General features: G+C 40.9%; 1 protein-coding gene across 1 annotated transcript; it reads right to left on the bottom strand.

Moving 5' to 3' along the window:
• Positions 1–2,271: 2,271 nt before the first annotated feature.
• RAB43 (RAB43, member RAS oncogene family) lies at positions 2,272–26,932 on the bottom strand. The gene is made up of 3 exons (XM_080995462.1): positions 26,566–26,932; positions 12,435–12,618; positions 2,272–10,916 (listed from the first exon to the last, which is right to left on the bottom strand). Exons 1-3 carry the CDS (start codon positions 26,779–26,781, stop codon positions 10,669–10,671), a joined length of 648 nt encoding a protein of 215 aa, XP_080851588.1. The 5' UTR covers positions 26,782–26,932; the 3' UTR covers positions 2,272–10,668.

A 26,932-nucleotide genomic window follows, 5' to 3' on the forward strand; every position in this document is an offset into this window, starting at 1 on the left:
TGGCACCAGAAGGCTTCTGACTCCCCCAAGCTGAACTTTGCCCAATGGTTGCAAGGTGTGTTTTTGTGTTGCCTGTGAGTTTCTCATTTGTAACTATAAGCAGATGCTCCTAAAGGGTAGCAACCCCCGGTTTAGAGAAATACAAATAGCTCAGTGCTGACAGAATGCCAAATCCGTTGAAGGAAATAAAAAAAATGAAGGGGCAGGGAAGAGAATGTGTGTCCTAGAAAAGGGCATAGGTAGCTGGCACTCTGAACAAGGAAATTCCACACTGTAACATTCTGTTTGTGATTAATCACTATTGACAAATGAAACCTGCAAAGACAAGACTGACCTTTCAGATTCAGATGTAGCAGGCCAGTTAAATACCAGTTGCTGAAGGGTGAGAAAGTACTAATACCATCAGGCTGTCTGGGGGAGCTTCTGTTGGAAGCAAAATGCTTGATTGGATGGATTCTTGGTCTGAGGCAGCAGAACTTTCATTATGAGGTTACTAGCAGGGAGTGCCCAGGAATGTCTGGGGATTTTTGGAAATCAAAAAATATGATTTTAAAATGGACAGTGTAATTTGTGAGTCATGTCAAAAATCAGGCGAAGTCACATCTTGAATCAAAAGATGGTCCACCATCTTGAATCAAAATAACATCGGCACCCGAACAATAATGAAGACCTTGAGAACCTTCAAGCCATGTTTAGTGATAATATCTCAGGAGATGGCCAATAAACAGGCATAGCTAACCCCAAGTCACATTTCAGTCTGCCATCTTGATTCAAAATGGTGCCTGGCACCCAACAATCGACATAGATCCCCACACCAGGAACCCTTGCACCAAGTTTGGCAACATTAGCTCATGAGGTAGCCAAACTAATGCTAAAAAATGGGCAAAGTCACACCAAAGTGATGTTTTGGTACACTGTCTTGATTCAAAATGGCATCCAGCATCTAAATTCTGACAAAGGACTGCCATCCCCACCTTGGGAATCCTTGTGTCGAGTTTGGTTATGATATTTCAAGAGGTGTCTGGTTGTATAGAAAACAAACGGACAAACCACTTTCCAAAATATATAGTAGATAATGGAAGTTCCTAGATCTTCTATTCCTTAGCATCTTTTGGATGCTTAATTGCTGTTTTTTTGAACAATGAAATTGAGAGAATCTTGCTGTTGACCAGTTCTGAGTACACTGATAACCATCTGCTTAATCTATGCTTGGAGGTGGCAGCTGACTCTATAAACGTGACAAACGGCTGAGCCATAGTGAAGCCTGCTTCCACTGTAGCTATAGCAATCTAGCTTCAGATGCAGGGACAATTGGACTCTGGGAATCACATTGTTTCCAATAATAATTTCCTGCAGATCTACAAAAATGGGCCCTGCTTGCTCCAAAAAAACCAGCACAAATCAAATGCCAAGCCATGTGAATGTATATCCAACAGTAGGTACACACGTTTAGGTTTCAGCAGCTGTGGACAGGCCAACTTCTCAGATTATAAAAGTTGCTGCTTTAGCATCTCAGGATACTGGCTTCTCAATCTCAACAGTATAACTGCCCCATTTTTTCAAAATTCTACTTGGACCTTGCACGGTTGGTTGGTTGGTTGATTTATAAAAATACAAAACCCACACTTATGACTCTCCTGCTTTTCTAGATTCTTGAGTCCAGCCAACTTTGTAAGGACCAAGTGGACTTTTGAACAGCTATACATACATATGCACATCACTCAGTCACATTCTGACCAACACACTTATTTTATTCACTCCTTTTCCCAATTGCCCTTAAGATCTGATCGACACCTGCTGAAGAATGAGCACTCAGCACTCAGGTTACAATTGTGGGATTTCCCCCTTCCAAAATGTAGCACCTTGAGGAGAAGGCTCTTAAGTCTTAAAAATACGAACAGTTCCTTACAATGAAGTAGCACAGTCCTCTCTACCATCTCATTTCCACTTCTCTGTTACAGATGTAAAATAGGGTTAAGTCGTTGGAATATTCAGCCAAGCAAATGGGAAGAGAACATGTCAGTTCAATGAAGCTTGAACCCTGTGTGCCAAAGAGGTACAGAAGTGTCAGCAGCTGCACTGCGTTTACAAGATCTCCATTTAAGCTCCTTCTGGTGAGCTTAAAGTTGGGGTGAAAATTGAGAAAACTACTTTTCTGGGGGAGGGGGAGCAAATCTGCTCTTTCTGTTCAATACCTATTTTGCTTTAGGTGCTGAGTGAATAGTGACACTGTGGTTATATGCAGTTAATGAAAAAACACACACACACAAATTAGCCAAACGCTCATTTTTATTATACACATTACAATGCATTTGCTACAGACTTTGCTAAAATTTACAAAAAAAGTAGGTTTCATAGTTTTTAAAAATAAACTTCTTTTTCTTATAAATTCATAAATAGGTGACAATAAAACGTCAAAATTGACTATTGTACGCAAGCTTTGTTCCCTTGCCATCTTGCATTCCACCCCACCTGGTAAACACTGTGCTAGGAAAAGCAAGACAGTTGCCGGTGATCAGAAAGATGGGCTCTATGCCTGTTCCCAGAAACCTTGATTATTACAAGCAATAAAACTTATTAAAAAATGCAGAACACTTCAGTTTACACCGGAGTTCTTCAAACCTTTTAAAGTCCTTTTTGGAATGAAGTGAATGAATTCAATATGAATCAGAACTTTCTCCCCACTATGTATGTAAGCCAGACCTTTTTTATGGCTAGTGGAAGCTGCATGTCCCTGGGACATGAGATTTATTTTTTTTAACCACACACCAACATCTGAGGCACTATTACAGAATAGGAAATGCCACTGACAACACAGAGCACATGAGGAACCTCCAAAGACCGTGTCAGTATTCATCACTAAATATTTCCCTAAAAACCACTTTCAAAAGTAGTGCAGGCATGATCTCTGTCACATTCCAGACTGTGCCAACACCACAATTGCAGACTTGCATTTCCATCCCCATCCCCAATACCTGAATTTATAGCCTTGTGCTATCTTTCTACAGATTCTACCATTAGACTATGACCTGATGGTCAGGCTTAGTTGCCAACAGCAACTAAGTGTGATAGACACACGCACACAAGACAAATTTCGCTGCACTTAATAGGTATTGACACACCTCTGTATCTGCCCCCATGGATGGGCAAACAGCTGCAGGAATGGCATGCTTCTGAGCAGAGATGGGAGAAAGAAAAGGTTTAACTTGTCCTTCCCTACTACTGCCCAAATCATTGTAAGTTATTTTAGTCGGTGTATGTAAACTGAACTAGAGATAGTATTTGGATTAACCTGCTCACATCAAAGTACTGATTCTCATAAAGATATGCAATTTCAGTATAGAAGAAGTTGTCCTTAAATTCCATTAACCTCAGCAGGACTTAAAGAGCTGCGGCCCAATACATATCACTTATTTCCCCCGGCTATAAAAAACAATCCCAATCATGTATACTTAGTAGGGTCAATTGATTTCTATGGTACTTACTCCTCAGTACACATGTGTAGGATTGTAATCTTAGGCAGATTGGGGCACTATGTTCTTCTATTACATCTCTTGTATCACTATGGATGGGGACTGGAGAACACACATCACAATGCAGTTGCACAAATAGAGCTAATTTGCACGTGGGTCCCAAGGAAGTAAAACTGTGTATGGAAGGCTGGACATGCATGCATGTCTTTCTTGTGAGATCTAATATTTTGGGAAGGTAGGGAATAGTTCTCTAAAGCTTGAGAATCTCTCAAACGTCCGCTCCCCGCTCCCCGCCCCAGGCAGAGAGCTTAAAAACAAAAGCAAAAACTTCCCTACAGTTTTGTATACCACAGTACAAGCAACCAGATTTCATAAACTGCAAAATTATTAGCATCACAATAAGAGGACTGTGACCAACAGCAATATATTAAGAGCATGCACGTGTCTCACTCATGCACTTTTTATTTTCTCAAAATACAATCAAAGCAGCTAAGATAGTGTATAAGCACCATAGGCAACCATAGTATCAAACCATTCCAGATTGTCTATTTACTATACCCTGTAAATTTATTTCCCAGTTGTACAAATTAGAAGGGATTTGGGATCGCCGTGCAGTGAGGTAGAGAGCTTACACACTGGTCCTAAATACATAGAGGTCCCATTCCATGCTATTTCCTGGTACCCAAATTTGGGACCAAGGGGAAAGTTTTCATCCACTAAATCACACCCATAATACCCCGCATGTTTTCCTTACACTTCTCAAGTTCCAGGTTTTCCACACTTCTGACAGCTCTGCCCATCTGAGCAATTCAAAAGTTGCCGTCACCAAGTCCTTAATTCTGATGCTGCCACCTCCCTGTTTATTTTAAAAGTTGAGAATAAAAGCACAAAGCAGAGCCATGACCTTAACAGGGCCAGAAAAACGTCAGGGAGGAGCAGGAAGAGGGATGGAAAGGAAAGCAAACACAGATGTGAGAGCAAGGCAGAAGGCATTTACTTCTGCTGTCGCTGCCTGGATGATCGGTTTTAAAAGTAGGGAAAGAGGATTCAGAGAAACTGGTGCTTTATCTAGTATGACTCACCGTTTTGTTTTGAAGCAAAGATTGTATTTATTTATACCACCAGGGTGATTTCGCACATTTGAAAAAGAGAACAGAATGGAAGAGAAAGTAGGAACAGCTCTGCCAATTCCTCCACCTCCTCTTTCCATGAGAAATGTGTGCGAGTTCCTCCTTCAACATTACAGAGTTAGTGAAAAGAGCAAAAAGTGTGACGTCTCTTCCTACACTTTTAGGTAATATACGAAGTCACTCTGGCTGGATGATTGATTGTATGTGTGATGTATTACCTACTATGGTGACCAATATTTGCTGCCACGTACATTCTGTTAGCGCACCAGTACAAATGTTTGTCAGCACAAGCATTTCTGCTTGCCCAGTGGAACAATTTCCCCTCTTCTCTCCCCATACACCGTCCTGGAGGTTCTCCCAACCCCCACAGGGCAAACTGAGAGGGCACAGGGAGGAGACAGGGGAAAGCCCTTTTGTGGGCTTCCACTGGTGGGACCAGTTAGTTGAATCTAGACTTTTGCTTTTAAATGTATTGTAAGTCACTTGGAGACTTACATAAAGAATAATCCAATCTCGTACTGGGTCAATGATAAACATAACTAGGTGCAAATATCTATATATATGTCCAACATTACCTAATTTCAGATGTTTTGAAAAAACACAAAAGGAAGGCACTGTACTAAATTCACATATTAGATTAACAAATATTTGCATAGATTATGCATTAAGATGGAAATTGCCAATAGGTTAGTAAGGCGGGCATCTAAAAAAAAAAAGCTATGACATTTGGAAAATATTTTTGTGGACAAGTACTATGCTTATAAAAATGGTGAAATCCATAGTACTTATAAACTTTATTTTCCTTGTTGTATAGCAAAATTTATATTTAATCTTGCAAGCCAGTAAAGGAAGGGGGGGGGAAAGAACAACTACAAATAATAATATTTTAAGGCTGATTGCTATTGCTATAAACAGAAAAGTTTTCAAAACTATGAGCTACTCTTTAAAAGTCTAGATTATGTTCCAACTACCAGGAAACAGTTTTCAAAGATTTAGGCCATAAACTCTCCTCACAGGCTACATAATCACACATTTAATGTACTCCCTTCTAATGAAAGATTTAATGTACTCACTTCTAATGAAAGACTTCCAGGTTAATTTGGACACAGATAGAACTCTATTTTAGTAAGTGTTTGTACTTTATTTTTTAAAAGCTCTGCTACAAAAAGAATCCAATTATAAATGGTAAAAAGCATGTCTGGTGCCATCAATTGTGAAAGGTACATATGTGCTTAACTGGCCAGGCAGGTTTAGTAACAGCATTTTTTGTGCAGAAAATATGCCACAAAACATGCTTTCTATGTAACAAATGTGGCACATCTGAAGCACCCAAACCCTAATTGAGAACTGTCTTTAGTACAAATGATTATCTATTTAGTATCAGCATCAGAATCTTGTGTGTGCTCTTATGTGCTGCTTCTAGCAATATCTGTGAAATCTGCCTATGCATCTACATTCTATGCTAAACTGATTTTGGCAAATGCATTTCCCTCTTCTATTGTTTTGTGTCTTTAGCATGCAAGTGTGTTTTATTCTGATCTAGCAATGTTGAATGATACAAGACAACTTCATTCATCTAAGGAAGTTGTACAATATTTTGAAAGAAAAAACTGGATTTAGGGCAAAGCAATTTGCAACTTATTTTTATATAACCTCTGACTGAACCAGGCAGACTCCACAGATCATCTGCATGGTAGCTGAGGGCCAATGCACATGATCTGGGCCAGCGGCAAAACAACCAGAAGACTGCTCCTCCGCTGCCACTGCTAAAGTAAAATGTGACTTAGCCCTGAGTCTTGAGGGAAAGAAAAGAAATCCTAGGCAGAAAAATGCATTTATTTGTAGCAAAGATTTATTGTTTCCCAGTTTCCAAGATGGGTGATTCTTTCTATATTGTACTGGGAAGCTTCTTTTGAGAGATACATTTTCCATCTGATTAAAAGATTTCCTACACAATAAACTTGTGGGAACCAGCTATTGGTTGTACTAAAAAGACTGAGGAAAAACAAAGTGCTTAGTTTCTTTCCAGTGATAAGAGACTGCTTTGAATGTTTTCTCACCAAGTTCCCCCATTAAAAGACCAGACCCAATAGTCTAGGGTTACAATCCTGAATTCTACCCTGCAGTACATTCTGCCATCTTCCATAGGAGAGATCCCTAGGACAACTAGCACTACATGCCACTTGAGAAAAGACAAGGTCACTGTTGTCTCTGTATATGGATGCATATCTGTTCCCGCCTTCCCAACCACAGATAAGCCTCTATTACACATTCACCAATCCCCAAGTAATCATTGCCACCAACTCCACCATCTCCTGGTAGGGCATCAGGTTTAAGCACTCTAGGAAGGGAGGGATCACACACAAAGAGTAGCTCCTTAGCCACCCCATCGGCTGCAACCTCATTACCACTTTTTCAATAAAACACTTGCAAGCACACACAGATCCACAGTGATACAGGTGGCTTTGGCAGCTGCCAGTTGCTTGCACTATTCTGTTAACAGCGCATGCCCTTTTACTAGGCACTGGCTCCAAAGGGTGTCAGAACACTCTGTAAATACGAGATAGGTTCGTATTACTCTTTAAAGTTAGGTCTCAGATTTACCTATGTTGTAACAAAAGCCAGTTCCTTCACAATGTTTGGTGAGCTACAGTACAGTGCAATCTTATCTGTATGACTGGCCTGGAGAAAGAACTCAACTTGTAGCAAATTCAGGGCTATTCAAGGGCTACAAGAGTAGGCTCATAAGGAACCTAATCTGGGAAAAGAGCCATTGCATTCTGTTCATTCACTCTCAGGTGACATCAGAATACAGAATGTCAAGACAACATTAACAGCTGAGTTCTGTGTATTCTCAGCATACTTGCTATAAAATGTGCATAGATCGGAGGCAGCAGGTCGATTCTGAAACATTTGGTGGTCCCAGAATAATGTCTTGAACTGGGAGCTTGTGACTACAATCTTGTGAACAGAGTCTAACAGGATCCTGTTCACTTAAACCCTGGAAATCTTATATAGATCACACCCAGAATGTAGATTTAAGGATCAATTTCTAAAATCACCACCGTCATCATCATGGGAGCACCATCATGTCAGAATCCATCCAAAGTGATCCTAAAGATGTAATGGCATCATCAAAGAGTTAGCTGGAGAAGACCCTTACAATATTCAGTTGATTTGAGACCTGGCTATGATGTAAACTTTCCTGCGCAACACAGGCACATCAGTTTAGGGCTTGGCCTAAAGGGGATGGATGCAAGCCCACTAGGCACAGTTGCTAATCAGCTTCCGTTCGTTTAAATTATGCAACCGAAGTGCCTGGAGGACTGTACTCACAGTGTAGAAACATTTGTTTGATACCAACAATTAGTTAAGGTAATCACTGGAGTTTTCTGTAACTCCCAAATACAGTGATCAGTTACTGCTGGGCAATCAGTGCTTTTTTAATTTCTGGATGCAGTGGACCTGATGTCTCCTGGTATGAAGTCCTATTTAGAAGCAAAACTTCTTTGTCACACCTCACACTGCATTGCTATGTAAAACGTAGTTGTGAAAACTATCCCTAACAGAAAGTAAGGCCTCTTTATTTATTATATCTAACACACTTGAAATCAAAGCCACTGCTCTCAAAACTACAAGCAAAAACACAACAGAACCCATTTTGGGTCCATCTTTGATCGGAAACAGTGGGATGAGTTTTTTAATTAAACAAATTTTACGTTCAGTTACTTTGTATGACAAAAACCAAAACAGACAGAAGGTGCCATATTTTTTATAGCCATGGGTGGATTTTCTGATAAATCATATCAATTTCTAAAAATGATCCAAGATACCAAACTTATCCAGGTCTTCTCTCTTTAATGCTAATTGAAATAATCATAAATTGATGTTTTTGAATTATAATCTGAATTTACAATATGCATTTTCCTAACACAATCAGGGACTTCCGAGTGTCCAGGTGCAGGGACCTGCTTTTCAGAGACTTTGTCCTTTGCTCTGAATTGAAGGCCTTTTAATAGGTACAATACATTAAGCACTGAAAAGCTGGCTTAACAGCTTGCAGATACTTTGGAGTTGAATCCAAAGAAAAGTGCACCGAAAGTTTACTTTCCACCCCCTCTTTCTTCTGACAGCCCGGGCCCGAGTCCCTGTTGTATGGAGTGGGATGTATCACGGGGGTGGGGGGAGAAAACTGAGAGGAAAGAGGAGATCCCTGAAAATCAGGTGGAGACACCTTCTGCAAGTGGGAAAGTCAGCTTCCTTTAGCCTCCGTTGATGCATTTTTTTCTCTGGTTTCAATCCTTTATTCAACCTATTTTAGTTTTAAGGTGCTAAAAAGAGAAAAAAAATGTGGGCAACATCTGCACATCTTAACTGCAGGCATAATTTTAACCTGAGCCGAACATAAACTCTCCTTATGTTAAATGTGCTGAGCAGAAACAGTCACATAGTTTCATTAATACATTGCAGACCTACCAAAAAAAAGAATATTTTTTTTCTCTTACAGAAACGAGAAGATACCATTTGAAAGAACGTGCTGTGGCACTGACTAATAGTGGCAGGGGCAGGGGGATCCACAAGAGAACAGGCTCAATTATTTAAAAGGGTTATCCTACAACTCACAAAATGTGTCCCACGTTGGGAGCTCCTGAGCCAATTTCTGACATGAGAGCAATTGCTTCATGATTTATAGGGGCTCCATAACATGGGTGGACATTTAAGGAAAATTAGCAGGGATCACCTATACCTGACTGTGCAGTTTACAGACACTTATCAATTTCTCAACAAAACTGGCCCAGACAAACTTCACGAGGAGCTGATTTCATGGCACAAAAAATAAAACAACCTTAAATAATTTATGATTTGCAATTTCCTCCAAAAATTTAATATCTAAAGTTAAATAGGAAGAAGCTCTAGCTGGATGACATCCTATGGAAAAAATACTCCAGCAACAACATTAATGATCAGCATATGTAACTGAAACTAAGCTTCAATAAAAATGATTTGATGCACTGCAGCAATTAAAGAGGCAAATGGTAAAAAAACAAAAACATCATCTTTTCATAGGTACTAAATATGAATTTTAAATGAAATTAATAACACTGAATATTAGAGGTACACCATGTTATCTCCAAGAAGGGGGCTATAAAAATGTGCAAAATAAATGATGAACAAACCTTAATATTGACATTACAATCCTAAGCCTATTTACTTGGAAGTGAGCCTGATGAATTTTCAAATGCATTTATGTTCCAAGAAGGTTCTGTTGAAATCAGTAGGACTTCCATTCAATGAAATGTTTTTAGGATCAAGTCTTCCAAGATGGAAATAAAGAAAATAAATTAGTGACCCATGTGTTCAGTTCAGTTTTGCTCATACTGGTTTCTCTCTTTGCCTGAAAAATGTGAGACAAAAAACTGTCCAGCTAGCTTTGCACCCACAGCATTAATCAACCCTCGCCACATGCTACATTTAATGTCTAGAAAAACCTATCTTCTATGGAGGTTCCTCATATTGAACAAATGTTAGCTGATTTGTCCTATATAGGAAACTTTCTAGTATTTCATACTTGAAACGTCCCTGCAGAGAAATTGAATGACACTGTGTGGTTTCTGATTCTTTGATTCTTGGAATGCTGAGAGTTTAAAAACAGAGGCAGTGTTAAGACTCACTGACATAAAAGCAGAAGTGTCTTCTTCCCATGTACAGGGATTTACAACAGGTAACACAGTAATTTCTTGTTCAGACAATTTCATACAAAGAGATCCCAGTGGCTTCCTTCTGTGCAACTTAACTTTCAAATTGCACAAGTTCCTCTGAAAAGAAGGTGGTAGAAACTGCTACAGAGTAACGGCCGTGGAAGGCTAACTTTTAGATCTACAAAAGAAAGCCCCTTCATATTGAAAATTATCCTGCAAATGTTAATGTCTAACCTACAAAAATATTGGGCTTGCAGGAAAAGGATACTGCTGCTTTGTTATGCAGCACGGTGTGTGTGTGTAATTATAAGGGAAGGGAAGGTACCCTCGTAATTCCAGTAAGAGTTAGAGATAACATAACCTGCATCAGCAACCACACCCCCATCCTTCCACATCCTTGCTGTCAAGTTTGATGCTGTCTGTGTTTTGCTCACTGAACATGGGGCCTCCGTGCCTCATCATTAACTCTGTTGCCATCTTTACAAAAGCCTCCTCCACGTTGCTGGAGTCCTTTGCAGAAGTCTCTATGGCACAGGTGATGTCATAGTGCTCAGCCAGACTCTGAGCTTCCTCTAGCTGAACCTCCCGACGATCACTTAGGTCAGACTTGTTTCCTGGCAGAAGAAAGTGGAATTGTTTACAGATTAATTTTGTAAATGCATCTCCTACGGTCAGGGAAAGTGTTCAGCCATGGGAGGGAGGGGAGAGACACAATAGCAGTGACTTGTGGAAGGGTGCTTGGAAAGCAGCAGAATCGCACAGGTGAAGGAAGTAGGCTGGAGGTGAGATGCCACTTATCTTGGAGATGAGAAAGAGCAAGTGAAAGTAGAAGCTGATAGAAAGTCTGTGGAGGAAGGACGAAGAAATCTGAGCCACTATAGGTTTATAACATTTTGCACTCTGGATTGTGGATTTAAAATTTCACCCTGTTTTGATGCTTAGAAAGCATTCACCTTCAACATAGTTACTTTGTCTAATTAAAGGTTCTGTGCAGCCCACACACTATAAATTCCTATACTAACGTTCATTTTCCTTGTTCTGTATTTCATTGGCGGTGTTTGGACATCACAATAAACCATGGTTTGTCTTGATTGGAATGAGTCTAACCTCCACCCAGGCTCATGCATTCCCCAATCCCCTGTTAGGATTCCTGCTCCGTGTTGGGAATTCCATTCCACCCTTGCTGCAGATATGTGGGATTGTTACATGTCACATGTCTGCAGCAAGGGTGGAATGGAAATCCCAACACCCCCTCCTCTGGCGCAGCCACAAGGATAAGACTGAAAGCTTTCGCTTCCATTTTTTATTAATTGCAGCTTATCATGTCATCCAAAGCCAGCTAACGGTGGTGAGCTTAACTGGAGAAGGTGGAAACAAGCCAGTTTCAAACCATGAAACTGGCTTTTTCAAACAATCTGTAGTTGAGATTCACCACCAAGGATGTAACATTAAACCGTGGTTAAAATACAGCTTTTATCTCTGGAAGTAATATGATTCTGAATGTCTACCTACAGTGCCCGTTCTAGACAAACATTGTATATATAAACTGCAATGAAGAGTAAAATAGATCCGTAACAAAGTACATTTGGCATATTGGACATAAGCTATAGTTGTTTGTGCAATTCAGTTTAAAGCAGGGCTTTCTTTCAGGCAGAACTCAGTTCCAGCACCTCTCAGGTGGGTGCCATTGCCATTATAAGAGAACAAAGGAGGCATTCATGGTGAGTTCCTCTTTTTCTAGAAAAACAGAACTGGCTTAAAGTATGTTGGAGCTTTACCATATATTATAAACTATAAGAGTCAAATCCCAGAGGACTCGAAGGCTCAATAGTGCTTTGCTCAAATAATTCCTAGTATTTTAAAATGTATTTTTGAATCTGAAAAAGAATAAAGGCTATAGAATCCTAAACCAGCTTTTCCCAAGAGCAAACAAAAATGCATGATGTGAAAATGTGAACTGCAGTAGGAACCAAAAGCCAAAGCTTTCCAAACTTTGAAAATATATGTCTCTTCATCTCCAAGATATCCAGGAAATAAAGAAAATGTCTCTGCACTGGCTGCTATTGGTCCTATTAAGTAGAGGCATAGCAATTTGTATTTCTAGCTCATTCCAAAATATACCCCACACTCACCAATCAGCAATTGTACTATGTTGGAACCTGCATATTTCCTGACATCCTCGATCCAGCGAGGAATAGACTGGAAAGAGCCTCTCTTGCTGATGTCATAGGCTAGAATAGCTCCATTGGCACTTCGATAGTAACTCTGGGTGATGGTCCGAAACCGTTCTTGACCAGCTGTGTCCCAAATCTGCAACTAAAAAAATAAAGAAGTTGTTAGGTCTTACAAGATATTGGTTGTATTTCTCAGGCGATATGCCTTATCTCAACTGGGAGGGGGGGGGAGATATTTACTACAGAAGTGTACAGTTTTTTTTGTTTTAATAGAAAATTTAAATAGAGAGAGAAATGGGTTTGGATCCCTTCCAGTCGGGATTCAGGCCTCATCAAGGGACTGAAACTGCCTTGGTCGCACTGGTTGATGATCTCTGGCGGGCTAGGGACAATGGTGAGAGCTGCTTCCTAGTTCCGCTGGATATCTCAGCGGCTTTTGACACCACTGACCATAACATCCTTCTGGACCGTCTAGAGGGGCTGGGAGCTGGGTGAACTGTTATGCAGTGGTTCTGCTCCTTCCTCCTGGACAGTGTTCAGAAAGTGGTGGGGGGGGATGAGTGTTCAGACCCCTGGGCTCTCACTTGTGGGGTGTCTCAGGGTTCTGTCCTCTCCCCTATGCTTTTCAACATCTACATGCAGCTGCTGGGAGAGATCATCAGGGGGTTTGGACTGGGTGTTCTTCAGTATGTGGATGATACCCAGCTCTACCTCTCTTTCAAATCAGAACCAGTGAAGGCCGTGAAGGTCCTGTGTGAGTGTCTGGAGGTGGTTGGAGGATGAATGGTGGCTAACAGATTGAGGTTGAATCCTGACAAGACAGAATTACTTTTTGGGGGGACAGGAGGTGGGCAGGTGTGGAGGACTCCCTGGTCCTGAATGGGGTAACTGTGCCCCTGAAGGACCAGGTGCGCAGCCTGAGAGTCATTTTGGACTCACAGCTGTCCAAGGAGGCGCAGGTCAATTCTGTGTCCAGGGCAGCTGTCTACCAGTTCCATCTGGTACGCAGGCTGAGACCCTACCTGCCCGCAGACTGTCCCGCCACAGTGGTGCATGCTCTAGTTATCTCTCGCTTGGACTACTGCAATGCGCTCTACGTGGGGCTACCTTTGAAGGTGACCAGGAAACTACAACTAATCCAGAATGCGGCAGCTAGACTGGTGATTGGGAGCAGCCGCCGAGACCACATAACACCAGTATTGAAAGACCTACATTGGCTCCCAGTACGTTTCCAAGCACAATTCAAAGTGTTGGTGCTGACCTTTAAAGCCCTAAACAGCCTCGGTCCTGTATACCTGAAGGAGCGTCTCCACCCCCATTGTTCTGCCCAGATACTAAGGTCCAGTGCCGAGGGCCTTCTGGCAGTTCCCTCGCTGCAAGAAGCCAAGTTACAGGGAACAAGGCAGAGGGCTTTCTCGGTAGTGGCACCCGCCCTGTGGAATGCCCTCCCACCAGATATCAAAGAGAAAAATAACTACCAGACTTTTAGAAGACATCTGAAGGCAGCCCTGTTTAGGGAAGCTTTTAATGTTTAATAGACTATTATATTTTAATATGTTGTTGGAAGCCGCCCAGAGTTGCTGGGGAAACCCAGCCAGATGGGCGGGGTATAAATATTAAATATTATTATTATTATTATTATTATTAGTGGACCATGTCCTATATAGGAAACTTTCAAGTATTTCATATGAAATGTCCCTGCAGAGAATTTGTTTTAATAATATTTTTAAACATGAGATGAGAAATGGGTATATGTGGACCATGTCTACCGATCAGAAATCTCATTTCAATCTGCCACTGTGTTTTCAAACTCTGCACACATATGGGCTGTCATTCTATTCAAACAGCTGCAGATTAGAGTTGTAGAGTTGGAAGGGATCCTGGACTTCCGGGTTGGCGCCATCGGTAATGGCGGACTCCCTCTGAGTTTCTGAGGGACCAGCTCCGCGGGATCGGGTCTGACCGCTGCGGCGAAGCGGGGACCCTTTAAAAATCACAGGCGGGTGAAGCCTGTGAACGTGGGGACTCGGCGGGCACCTTTTGCGCCCCCCCAAACTGCGAAGGGACCCTTTTAAGGGCTCCAGAGCGAGACGGGGTGAGCGGCGCGGTGCTGAGAGTCGACTGCTTCTTCCGCGGAGTGAAGCCGCATAGCCGTTATCGGAGAGCGCTGACTTTTTCCTGAGACAATCTGACTTTGAAAGCAACTACCTGTGAGTAGGATTAAATTGGATTTAAAGGGAAAAACAAGTTAATTCGGCACCGAAGCGGGAAGGTATAAACAGGAAGTCTGCCTTCCTTTCTTGTAAATAGATCAAAGCAAAGAGACTGTAAGCGGAAACTCCAAAAGACGTTTGAAAAAAGATTTAAATCTCAACATCAGGAAAGTGATCTCCCCTCCGGATTGCAGAAGAGGAGGGGGGAAAGGTTTGAACTGTATTTATCTGCAAAAAAAGGGGGGGAAAGGAGCTAAAATCCACCGCCTAAAACCTGGGAACGGACTGCCCCGAGATAAGAAATGCCGCTCTGTGGAAAGCCTATCGGTAAGCAGAGGACTTTTGACAGCTAACTCTGCAAAAGAGATACAGTGTTTCTGAACTTCTCCTGGCTTTAAAGTAACTGATTAAGTGCAACTGAAACTCTTGTTTTTATGTGAATTGGGGGACTTATAAGGACTATTTTCTTTTCTTAAAGTTGCAAGCCTTGGCTGTTACTGTGTCCCCCTAGAGGAGGTTTGACATTGCTACAATAACAACTGGGCTAGAGGAATTTTCCATTTCAAAACCAATTCCAGCCGTGGGATCGACCTTGGACTCTCATGAGAGTGTTATGGCAGATGGAAGAGGAAAGTTAGAGTTGACGCAGGAAAAAACTACTAGGTCTGGCAGACCCTATCGGACAGATACTGCGTTGCAGCGAAGGGCTTCAACATCTGGTCCTTCTGGACCATCTGGAATACCAGGGGCTGCACCTCCACAAGTTAAACCAAAAGTTATGTCGTCCGAAGACATTTTGGCTCAGGCACTTGGTAAAATTAATGAATCTTTGGAAAATTTAGCTAAACAAGTAGCTGAAACAAATAAACAAGTAGCCGAAGCATCAGTTAAAATTGACCAAAATACTACAAGCATTAATAATTTGGGACAGAAGGTGAATACCAACAAAGAGTCTATTGAAAAATTACTACAGGAATCTGCTTCGACCCAAAAGACAGCCGAAGAAGCAAAAGATATAGCAACTGCTACTCAAGAGAAGATACCACCGATATATAGGCAACTTGAGGACCACGGTTTGACGTTGTCTATGATTGAATTGAAGGAGAAACAAAGAAATTTAAGAATCAGGGCTGTACCAGAATGTGAAAAAGATAATTTGGCTGATTTTCTTACGCAGGAATTTGCAGATTTCTGGCAACAGGACTTGGGGAAGGAAGAATTTAAGATAGTGAGTGCATTTAGACTCGGAAGAGGAGGAAGGAAGAACAAGGTGAGAGATTGCTTGATCACCCTTCGAACAAAAGAGGAGAGAGACAAAATCTTGAATCTGCATTACCAAAAGACTCTAGAAATTTACGACTCAAGTGTGGAGATATTTAAGGATATTCCAAAACATCTTTTGGATTTAAGGCTTAATTACGGAGATCTGGTTGCCCTGTTGAGAAGTAACAGAATTATCTTTAGGTGGGAATTTCCTCAAGGCCTGTCCTTTAAATAAAAAGGAAGAAAGATAAAAATAAGATCAGTCAATGACAAGGATAGGTTTTTGAAGGATCATGGAGAAGATCTACAGAAAGAAGTGGAATCTGGAGAAGAGCCAAAAGCACTGGAAAAAGGAATACTAGATATAGCAAACCTATCTTTTGGATTGCATGGTCCAGAGGAAGTGACACGACTGACAGAACAAGAACAGACACTTGGCGCAGTTGGGGGTAAAGCGAAGTAACCCCATCATGGCTTTGCAACTGTTAAGTTGGAACTGTAATGGTCTAAATTCTCCTCGGAAGAGAAAAAGTGTTTTTCATTTACTAAAAAAGGAACAATTGGACTTGATTTGTCTACAAGAAACACATGTAACAAGGTTACACAGGAAACTACTGATTAACAAGAGATTGGGACAGGAGTTTATTTCATATGACAAAGTTAAAAAAAGAGGAGTTGTGATTTATGCAAAGGAGAGACTATCACCGAAATTTATTTTTAAAGACGACCAAGGAAGATTTCTGGCAATTGAAATTCAAGTTCAAGGAGAGAAATTTTTGATAGTAGGAATTTATGCACCGAATGAGGGGAAATCTGAATTCTTTAAAAAGTTGCATGAGACCTTAATGGACTATTTGGATTACAATCTGATTTTGATGGGGGATATGAATGGAGTAGTATCTACAAACATGGATAAGGCACAAAGACAGGTAGTTACCAAGGATGGTAGACTACCGAAAACATTCTTCGAGATGACAGATAATTTGGACTTAGTTGATACTTGGAGAACAAAGAACCCTTGGGAAGAGAGGGAACCTTCTTTTCTGAAGCCAAGATGACATGGACTAGAATTGACCAAATATGGGTAACTAGAGGAATGGCACCAAAGATAAAGAAAGTGGAAATCTGCCCAAAAACCTGCTCCAACCATAATGCTGTAAGGATGGAGTTGAAACTAATATCAACTGGCTCCTTCAGATGGAGGATGAATGACACCTTATTCAGAGATGAAGAAGTGTATAAAAAGGCCCAAAAAATCTTGAGAGACTATTTTGAAATAAATATGAATACTAATGTAGAAAAAAGAGTAATCTGGGACGCAAGCAAAGCTGTCATGAGAGGGTTTCCGATACAACAGAATGCAATAAAGAAGAGAAGTCAAAATGAGAAGAAAGATAAAATTTTGGGGAAAATAAAAGAAAGTGAAAAGAAATTGAGAGCAAAACCAAAGTCGCAGGAGATTTTGAGAGAAATAAAGTTATATCAAGTACAATATATGGAAATGATGAACCAGGAAATAGAATGGAAAATCAAACAAATGAGACAAAAAACATTTGAATCTGCTAACAAATGTGGGAAATTGCTGGCCTGGCAAATGAAAAAAAGACAAAAATTAAACACTATTACAAATTTAGAAGTGGAAGGAAAGAATATACACAACCCAACTGAGATTAGAAACTGTTTCCAGAGGTATTTTAAACAACTATATACACAAGGGCCACAGAAAGAAATGGACATAGACCGATTTCTGAAGACAAATGGATTACAAAAAATCTCCCAAGAAAGTAAACTAATGTTGAACTATAAAATATCTGAACAGGAAGTAGAAGGTGCCATTCAAAACATGCAATTAGGCAAATCTCCAGGACCGGATGGGCTGACTTCTAGATATTATAGATCTTTGAAAGAGTGGTTATTACAACCTTTAAAGGAAGTCTGCAATGAAATATTGGAAGGGAAAAGGGCACCAGAGTCGTGGAAAGAGGCGCACATTACACTTATACCGAAGACAGAGACTGAAAAGACTCAGCTTAAGAACTACCGCCCCATATCGTTACTTAATGTGGATTACAAAATTTTTGCAGACATTTTGGCCAAGAGATTGAAAAAAGTATTGATGGAAGAGATTCATAAAGACCAAGCGGGCTTTCTCCCGGGAAGACACTTGTCCGATAATTTGAGGAATATAATTGATATTTTGGAAAAACTAGAAGTGAACATAAATACTAAAGCAGTTTTGATATTTGTGGACGCGGAGAAAGCTTTTGATAATATCTCTTGGAGTTTTATGAAGAAGAACCTACAGGGGATGGGGGTAGGCCAAGGTTTTGAAAACGGTATAAGTGCAATTTATTCAGAACAAAAGGCTAAACTAATAGTAAATAATGTGGTGACGGAAGAATTTAGGATAGAAAAAGGGACAAAACAAGGTTGCCCAATTTCCCCATTGCTTTTTATATCGGTCCTGGAGGTTCTGCTGAATATGATTAGAAGGGACCGGTTGGTTAAAGGTATACAGGTCGGAGCCAAACAGTACAAATTGAGAGCATTTGCAGATGACTTAGTATTGACGTTACAGGAGCCAGAATCTAGTACTAAAAGAGTTTTAGAACTGATTCAAGAATTTGGTCAAGTTGCAGGATTTAAATTGAATAAGTTAAAGACCAAGGTTTTAGAGAAAAATTTAACACCAATGGAGAGAGAGAGGTTTCAGAATGAGACAGGTTTAACAGTGGTTAAGAAAGTTAAATACTTGGGGATTAACATGACAGCAAAAAATGGGAATTTATTTAAAGACAACTATGAAAAATGCTGGGCTGAAGTGATAAAAGATTTAGAAATTTGGTCAAATTTGAAGCTTTCACTGCTGGGCCGTATTGCTGCGGTAAAAATGAATGTATTGCCTAGAATGTTGTTTTTGTTTCAAACATTGCAAATTGTGGACAAAATGGACTGTTTCAAGAGAGATATTTCTAGATTTGTCTGGCAGGGCAAGAAGCCTAGAATAAAATTTAAAATATTAACAGATGCAAAGGAAAGAGGTGGATTTGCCCTGCCAGACTTTAAACTTTACTATGAATCAGCAGCTTTTTGCTGGTTGAAAGAATGGTTGCTTCTTGAAAACACTGACATTTTGGATCTAGAAGGTTTTAACAATGTATTTGGATGGCATGCATATCTGTGGTATGATAAGGTCAAAGCACATAAAGCATTTAAAAACCATATTGTCAGGAAAGCATTGTTTAATGTCTGGATAAGATACAAGGACTTATTGGAAAATAAAACCCCAAGGTGGTTGTCACCGATGGAAGCAAAAGCTCTGAAAAAGCTCAATATGGAGGCCAAATGGCCGAAATATTGGGAAATTTTGGAAGAAGACGGAGATAGACTGAAATTGCAGAGTTTTGAGAAATTAAAAAACAAAGTGCGAGACTGGCTTCATTATTATCAGATAATGGAGGCATATAATTTGGACAAGAAAATTGGTTTCCAGGTGGAAAAATCAAAATTAGAAACAGAACTGTTAGAACCCAAAACTAAGATTTTGTCAAAGATGTATAACTTGTTGTTGAAATGGAATACTCAGGATGAAACGGTGAAATCTGCTATGATTAAATGGGCACAAGATGTTGGACATAACATAATGATGGCTGACTGGGAACAGTTATGGACCACAGGTATGAAGTTTACGGCATGTAATGCCTTAAGAGAGAATATTATGAAAATGATATACAGGTGGTACATGACCCCTGTCAAGCTTGCAAAAATTTATCATTTGCCCGACAATAAATGCTGGAAATGTAAAGAAACTGAAGGTACATTCTTTCACCTTTGGGGGACGTGCCCAAGGATTAACGCTTTCTGGGAGATGATATATAATGAATTGAAAAAGGTATTTAAATATACCTTCTTGAAGAAACCAGAGGCCTTTCTCCTAGGCATAGTCGGCCAATTGGTGCCAAAGAAGGACAGAACTTTTTTTATGTATGCCACAACAGCAGCAAGAATACTCATTGCAAAGTATTGGAAGACACAAGATCTACCCACTCTGGAAGAATGGCAGATGAAGCTGATGGACTATATGGAACTGGCAGAAATGACTGGCAGAATCCGAGACCAGGGAGAAGAGTCGGTGGAAGAAGATTGGAAGAAATTCAAAGACTATCTACAGAAATATTGTAAAATTAATGAATGTTAGAATGATGTTGGATAGAAATTAAGTGGTTTCCAGCTGTAATGCTTTAAGGGAATATGAAAAATGGGTTGTTAAATGGTAAAAATCTAACGTTACTATTTTAAGACCAAAGATTAGGATAAACAAAGAGGGTAAGGATTTGCTGAACCAACAAATTGAACTGGAATACAAAAAAGGGAGCTTGAGGAGGTCCGGGAAACAAGCTAAAGAAAAATAAGTAATGGAAAAATTGAGTGGTTTTTAATCATTTTTATTTTGTATTTTTTCTTTTTTTCTTTTTTTCTTGTTTTTTCTTTTTTTCATTTTTATATTCTAACATTTGGAAAATCTCAATAAATATCTTATTAAAAAAAAAGAGTTGGAAGGGATCCTCAGGGTCATCTAGTCCAACTCCCCTGCAATACAGGAATCTCAACTAACACATCCATGACAGATGCCCATCCAACATCTGCTTAAAATCGTCCAATAAAGGAGAGTCCGCCGCCTCCTGAGCAAATCCATTGCACTGTCAAACAGCTCTTACTGTCAAAATCTTATTCCTGAAGTCTAGTTGGAATCTCCTTTCTTGTAACAGTATTTTAGGTAACCTGCTTACAAGCTATATGGGTTTTTGTAACCAGTACTAGTACCTTGAACTTAGGCTGGTAGCTAATTGCAAGCTAATGCAATTTGTTTAAGAGTAGAGCAATAGGATGGGAATATTCTGTCCCAGTGAGCAGTGAAGTTGTCTCACTTTGCACAAGCTGCAGCTTCTTGGCAAGCCTTGAGGGCAGCCCCATATAGAGCACATTGCAGTAATCCAATCTGGAGGTTGCCAGCAAATGAATGACAGTGGTCAAGGTACCCTGGTTCTGAAACGGATGTAGCTGTCTTACCAACTGAAGCTGGTAAAAGGTACTCCTAGCCACTGAGGGACTGGGCCTCTAGTGACACAGATAGATTGCATCCCCAGCTGCAAAACTGCTGCTTCGGGGGGACTACAACCCTATCCAAATAAGACAATACCCACAGTGTCTCCATCTTACTATTAAACAGTCAATTAATAGTATCAATTACTATCAATATTGGCCCTCCTCCAGCCCACCACTTGGTCCAGCCACTGGTCCTGGGCTTGCATAGTTTCTCCTGATTCAAATGTTACAGAGAAGTAGAGATGGGTATCATCAGTGAACTGATGACACCGCACCCCAAATCTCCCAATGACCACTGCCAACAGCTTCATTTAGACATTAAACAGCATTAGGGACACTACAAAAGATTAGATTTAACAAAACAAATTATCAGATAGCCCTACAGAAGGTTCATTTAATAAAATAATTAAGAAATCAATGTCCTTACAAAATATTTGCATAAGCGACACATGGGATTTTTCAAAATTCCTTGTTGTAAAATCAAGTGCTGAGCAAAGGTGAGCAAGTTACTAAAGTACACACTAATTTGAAAAGTATTCAATTTCTTCCCAATTAATATAGCTAATTTGTGGTAGATTTATGAACAGACATCTCTTCAGGGTCAAGTAACAAAAACTAAAGATGCCCCAAGCTCACACTTGACTTTGATGGGCAAATCATGTATAGCATCTGGGATTGTACTAGCAGCCCCTGTAGTTTGCTTTCGTAGACCTACTACAGCAGGCATAGGCAAACTCGGCCCTCCAACTGTTTTGGGACTACAACTCCCACCATCCCTCGCTAACAGGACCAGTGGTCAGGGATGATGGGAATTGTAGTCTCAAAACATCTGGAGGGCCGAGTTTGCCTATGCCTGTACTACAGCATGATTTGCTGTTCATAAGAACACAGCTTTCCAGTGTCAAGCCACAAACTAACCAACCTTCTCAGGGTATTGCTTCAGGCATTTGCATGGGTAGAACAAAAAGACCTATCTTAGCATTCAAGATCAGGAAATCCTGCCAGATGCATGTGAAATAGAATGAGAGTTAAGTGTCAACATGGAGCAATCTGATAACTAGCTGCAATGATCCGCAAATGCTATCTCTTCCTTGACCTTCCTACCACAGTAACAGCTTTTTGCAGTTATCTGTTGATAAAACAAAGATTTAGAGGATGCAGAGAAGTCCTGTACAGTATTCTCTCAACTTGCCTCAAGGAAGTACTTCTCATGATGACACTGCACTTTCCCAGTTCAAAGCACAAAGTTACTGCTGTAAAGATGCAGGTCTTTCCACAGCTAGTAGGCCACAGTAATTTGGTTTGCTGCCTAGAACATGATAATATAAGTGCCAGCCACACTTCTGGATAATGACTGTAACATTGCTGAGCAAGCAATATAAATCCTTCTTCCCGCATGCCCAAACCATATCCTGAACCTAACCACTAGCACTCAACGTCCGAAAAGGAAACTAAAATGGGAACCAAAACTGACCAGTCTCCAGACAAAAGGTGGATAAATCCCTTGTCAGTTCTTTTGTTTCATACACAAACTCAGTCTTGAGACATTAGCTGGATGATCCAACACAGCTAATAGAAGTTGGCAAGTCAGAATTCCAAAGTGACTCACAGGAGAGAGGCACTTCAGGCTCTTGCCCACCAAAGCAATTATGGGGTGGGAGAAGACAACAGAAATGACTCCCATCCTGATTAATACTATATGAGGTGGGAAGTTAACCTGCCCTTCCCATGCAGTAACCCCAAAGCTTAAACATACTAGTGACAACAGCCGTGGGAAGGAGGAAGGCAGGGAGGTTTCAGGGGTAGTTGCAAAGCAAATAGGGGCACTGCTCATCACTGTGATGCCTGGGAGAACAGGGATGTGGATGGATTGCTCCTTGTTATTTTCTTTACTCTACAAACTATTTTGCCAATTCCCTCTCTCACATTCAGTTCCCACCCTCATTCTGTTCTGGAAGGTTGGGGGATGCTATATGTGTCATGTATTCAGTGAGACTGAAATGCATTGTGGTTAATTAACACATCAACTATCCCTACAGTCTTCTGCAATTAAAAACACTGTCCTGATTTACCTCTTAAAATAAATACCTTTAGTTTTTACTGAACAAAATAAAACTATGGTACCCCTGTAATCAAGAAGAATGCAAATGCAGCGTGCAGTATTTTTCTCAGAACACAAATTCAAGCTTATGGAAGGTTTTCAAACTTGTAAAAAACTGCCCATTTGACAATGGTTTTATGAGAGGAGCAGTCACACAGATAAGACATTGGTCCCATTTTATCTTCCTGCAACATGAGGGTCAAAGCTCCACATATGGGAAAGCTCATTTAAACCAAGCCAAGTACTGAACTAAGGAAGTCTGAAATGTCATTTGAATTTCTCAAATGTAAGACTATCCAAAATTAGTTCAAAATACCAAAAAAAACCTGTGTACCATCTACTAGTGGGATCTAAAAGCAGACTATGTGTATCTAGTTTCTTCTACAGTAATGTGTAACTGCCAATCACAAGAAATTTATTTTTATTTTATGCCACATGTAAGAAGCCTTCTTTAGCTTTTCAGTTGGCACTGCTCTACTCCAAGAGCCCTTCAGAGAGACACCTGGTACTAGGTGGAGTCCCAGGAAGGAAAATATTTGCAATTCATGTGTGTGTTTGGCATATAAACTTGACCAAGCTTCAGTCTCAGAGGAAAAATGTCTCAACAGCCTTTTTGCTGGGGAAAAAGGAAAAAAGAGACTAAAAATATAAATGTATATTTAGATAAAAATAAAAATAAACCTTGGGGGTGTTAATTAATGGAATCCTCTTCCAACACATAAGGTAAAGTAAAACTACCATGTTTATTAACATTTTTCATTCACCCCCACCCCAGCAGCTTACATAGCCTATATTTAAAAGTAGATACATCTACCACACAGGAAATCATGTAGGTCTCTCTCTCACACATACTACAGCACAGAAGGGAAGCTTTGGCCCTCGAAATGTTGGTGGGTTCCACTTCCCATAATCCCTGACTACTGATCACGCTGGCTGGGGTTGAAAGGAATTGGAGTCAAGTAACATCTAAAGGGCGACAGCTTCCCCATCCCTGCGCTATAGCCTGACAATGTTAGTTAATATTCCAAGGTTGTATCTGATGAAGTTGTACTGAGAGTGCAAAGAGTGTCTTGAGTTCTAATCCTGATACAGACGCACTCTGCACTGCACAGTCATAGTGATGTTTATGGTAATGAGCATTTGCCCTTGGGAAAACAGTATCGCTCTGCTATTTGTTTCGAAACCAAGATGGCATCTGGAAAAGCATTCTATTTACTTTGCTAGTACTTTGGACAGTTTTCTAAGCCACTTTAGAAAGATGAGTCATATGATAAAGCAGTTGCGCGACAAGTCTGTTGACATTTGTTGCAAGCCTATTCTTAAACCTGTTTAGCACCGTCTGAAGCACTTTTCCAAACCAGCTTAGAAAATCCTGGTGTGATGCTGAAGAAAAGGATACAGTCATAACACCAAACATATTTGAGGCTCTCTCCTATTACTTATATGCACTGTGCATTCTAGGTACTGTACATGTCACATTGTGGACAGGGTTTTTAGTGTGATCCTTTAGCTTCCATTTCTCAGTCAAAAAGGGGAAAATGGCATTTGCTGTGAGGTCTAACAACGTAAGAGGCACAAATAGCCTAAAGATATGTCAATTTTTTAGAAAGGTACTGTGTTAGCATGATTTTAAAAGGACATTAGACAGGCAAAAACAAAACCTTAGGGTTGCATGAGGCTGAAATCACGCTTAAACTGACTTGCCAGTCCCTGTGTGTGCAGCATTAGTACGTAAACACAGCAAACACATAGGCTATGGATCCTAAGTCTGTGTGTAGCAACAGAAAAAAAGAAAGAAAAGAAAAAGCTTACAGTATTACAGCACAAGCCTTTGTAGTTAGCAGGACTCAACAGATGTGTGACGTGGACTGTTGGGAGCTTTATGGCTTAAAACCAAGTTAACTAGGTGATAACAAAACACACCCTGACAATTAGAGCACTGTGTACCATATCCTGTACATTTTATTATCGCCACTGATGTGATGGTGATTTTGAACAGTTTATGTAACATCCTTTTGAAGTTTCCTTTAGGTATGCTCCAACTGAGGTTATCCTGGAGCTTCCTCATAAATAACCTTGGAAGTATTTCCAATTCACAAGCAATTGCAGAAAGGTATATAACATTCCCAAAGGGATTTCCATACAAGGTTATGTATACAAATAAGGTTTGAAATGCACAGGGAACTTTTTTTGCAGAGCACTTTTGTACATAGCACTTTTCAATTGTATATCCCTTTTTACAATATTATATGCCCACTCAATTGCTTCACCCTGAGGAACTGGCACTGTTACAAGTGCCACATAATCCTTGTTCAACACTTGTAAGAAGTTGATCTTTCATTGTGGTAGCCACCCACACTTGGAGCTCCCTGCCTACTCACACGAGGCAGGTGCCTTCACTATACTCTTTCCGGGGCTTCTTACAAACATTTTTATATAGGCAAGCCAATACAGACATAAGAAGGTTGACATGTGTTTTAATATCTTATTGTTGATTTTTTAAAAAAAGTTTTAAATACTTGTTTTTAACTGATTTTTACTGATGGTTTTATTGTTGTTGTAAACTGCTCTAAGGATTTAGTACAATCAACTGATCTATAAATATTTTGAAATAATCATACTTTGCACAAAACAGGAGTTACTATCTGTACTAGCAGCACATCCAGATAGGCAGTTTCCCAAGTGGTGTGCATCAATGTTCTCTACATCCCTCTGCCACAATAGGAAGTGGCCTAAGAAAATTCACTATATATACATGACAGAAGGAAGCACCTGAGAAGCGCATCCTTGACACAAAATGGATTAAAACCATTCCTGCAGTATGCTCTTTTGATCAACCAGCAGTGTGGGCCGGAAGTGTCCTGCTTTTCAAACATTTTTCGGAAGCCGAACGTCCGATGCAGTTGTCAGTTTTTGTTTCCGGGGCGCCTGCACCAATCAGAAGGTTTTTGAAAATTTCAGAAGTCAAATGGACTTCTGGAACGGATTAAGTTCAAGAACCAAGGTACCACTGTATGTGTGTTATCGCACGAAGTGCACACGGTCCAAACTTTCTCAGCTACCACACCTGATGCCCTTACCTGTTGGTCTGGGGGGGGGGCAAAGTTTGTTTGTTTGAAATTAGTATAGTGTGTTTAGGGTAAAGTTCTAGCACAAACCCTTCAGCAAAGTCTGTTGGCAATGAATTCAGTGCACCTCTGTGGATGTCAGGAGGAGGACAGAGAGGTCTGGTGCCACCTAAGCCCGCCTTCCCCCACACCTGTTACCTGCCTGGCTAGTGGGGGTGGAAGGAGCAAGCCCCTTCCCTTGCAAACTGGGGCGGGGGGGGGTCGTGGCGAGAGGCAGGCCAGCCAGCCCCCCTCTTGCTTGTCACCCTCCCTCCTCTCACACTCGGTCCAACCCCCACCTTGACCCGCTTGCCCTGGATCTCCAGGCTCTTCATGGTGAAGTCCACGCCGATGGTGCTGCCCTGCCTCTCGGCGAAGGCCCCGGTCTTGAAGCGCTGCACCAGGCACGTCTTGCCCACGCTGGCGTCGCCGATCAGCACCAGCTTGAAGAGGAAGTCGTAGCGCTCCTCCGGGTCCGGCCCGGGGGGCGCTCCTGCCACGGGGGGACCCGGCATGGCGGCAGCGGCGGAGGCGGCGGCGCTGGCGCTGGGGCACCTCTTGCCGCTGCTTCCTTTGGTCTCCTCAGCTCCACAGCGGCGGGGAGCTCCGCGGCGCCGGGCCCGGCCTAGCGCTGAGCTCGCCGCCCCTTGAGCGCCTGTCTGGGCC

The sequence above is a fragment of the Podarcis pityusensis genome (assembly GCF_964106645.2).
Source record: "Podarcis pityusensis genome assembly, chromosome: 2".
Taxonomy (NCBI): domain Eukaryota; kingdom Metazoa; phylum Chordata; class Lepidosauria; order Squamata; family Lacertidae; genus Podarcis; species Podarcis pityusensis.

Coding starts and splice junctions, on each gene's coding strand:
- RAB43 (XM_080995462.1), bottom strand. CDS start 26,781: ATGCCGGGTCCCCCCGTGGCAGGAGCGCCCCCCGGGCCGGACCCGGAG. Junction 12,619..26,565: donor TCCAGGGCAAGCGGGTCAAG/GTGGGGGTTGGA, acceptor TTATTTTTTTAG/TTGCAGATTTGGGACACAGC. Junction 10,917..12,434: donor CATAGTACAATTGCTGATTG/GTGAGTGTGGGG, acceptor TTCTTCTGCCAG/GAAACAAGTCTGACCTAAGT.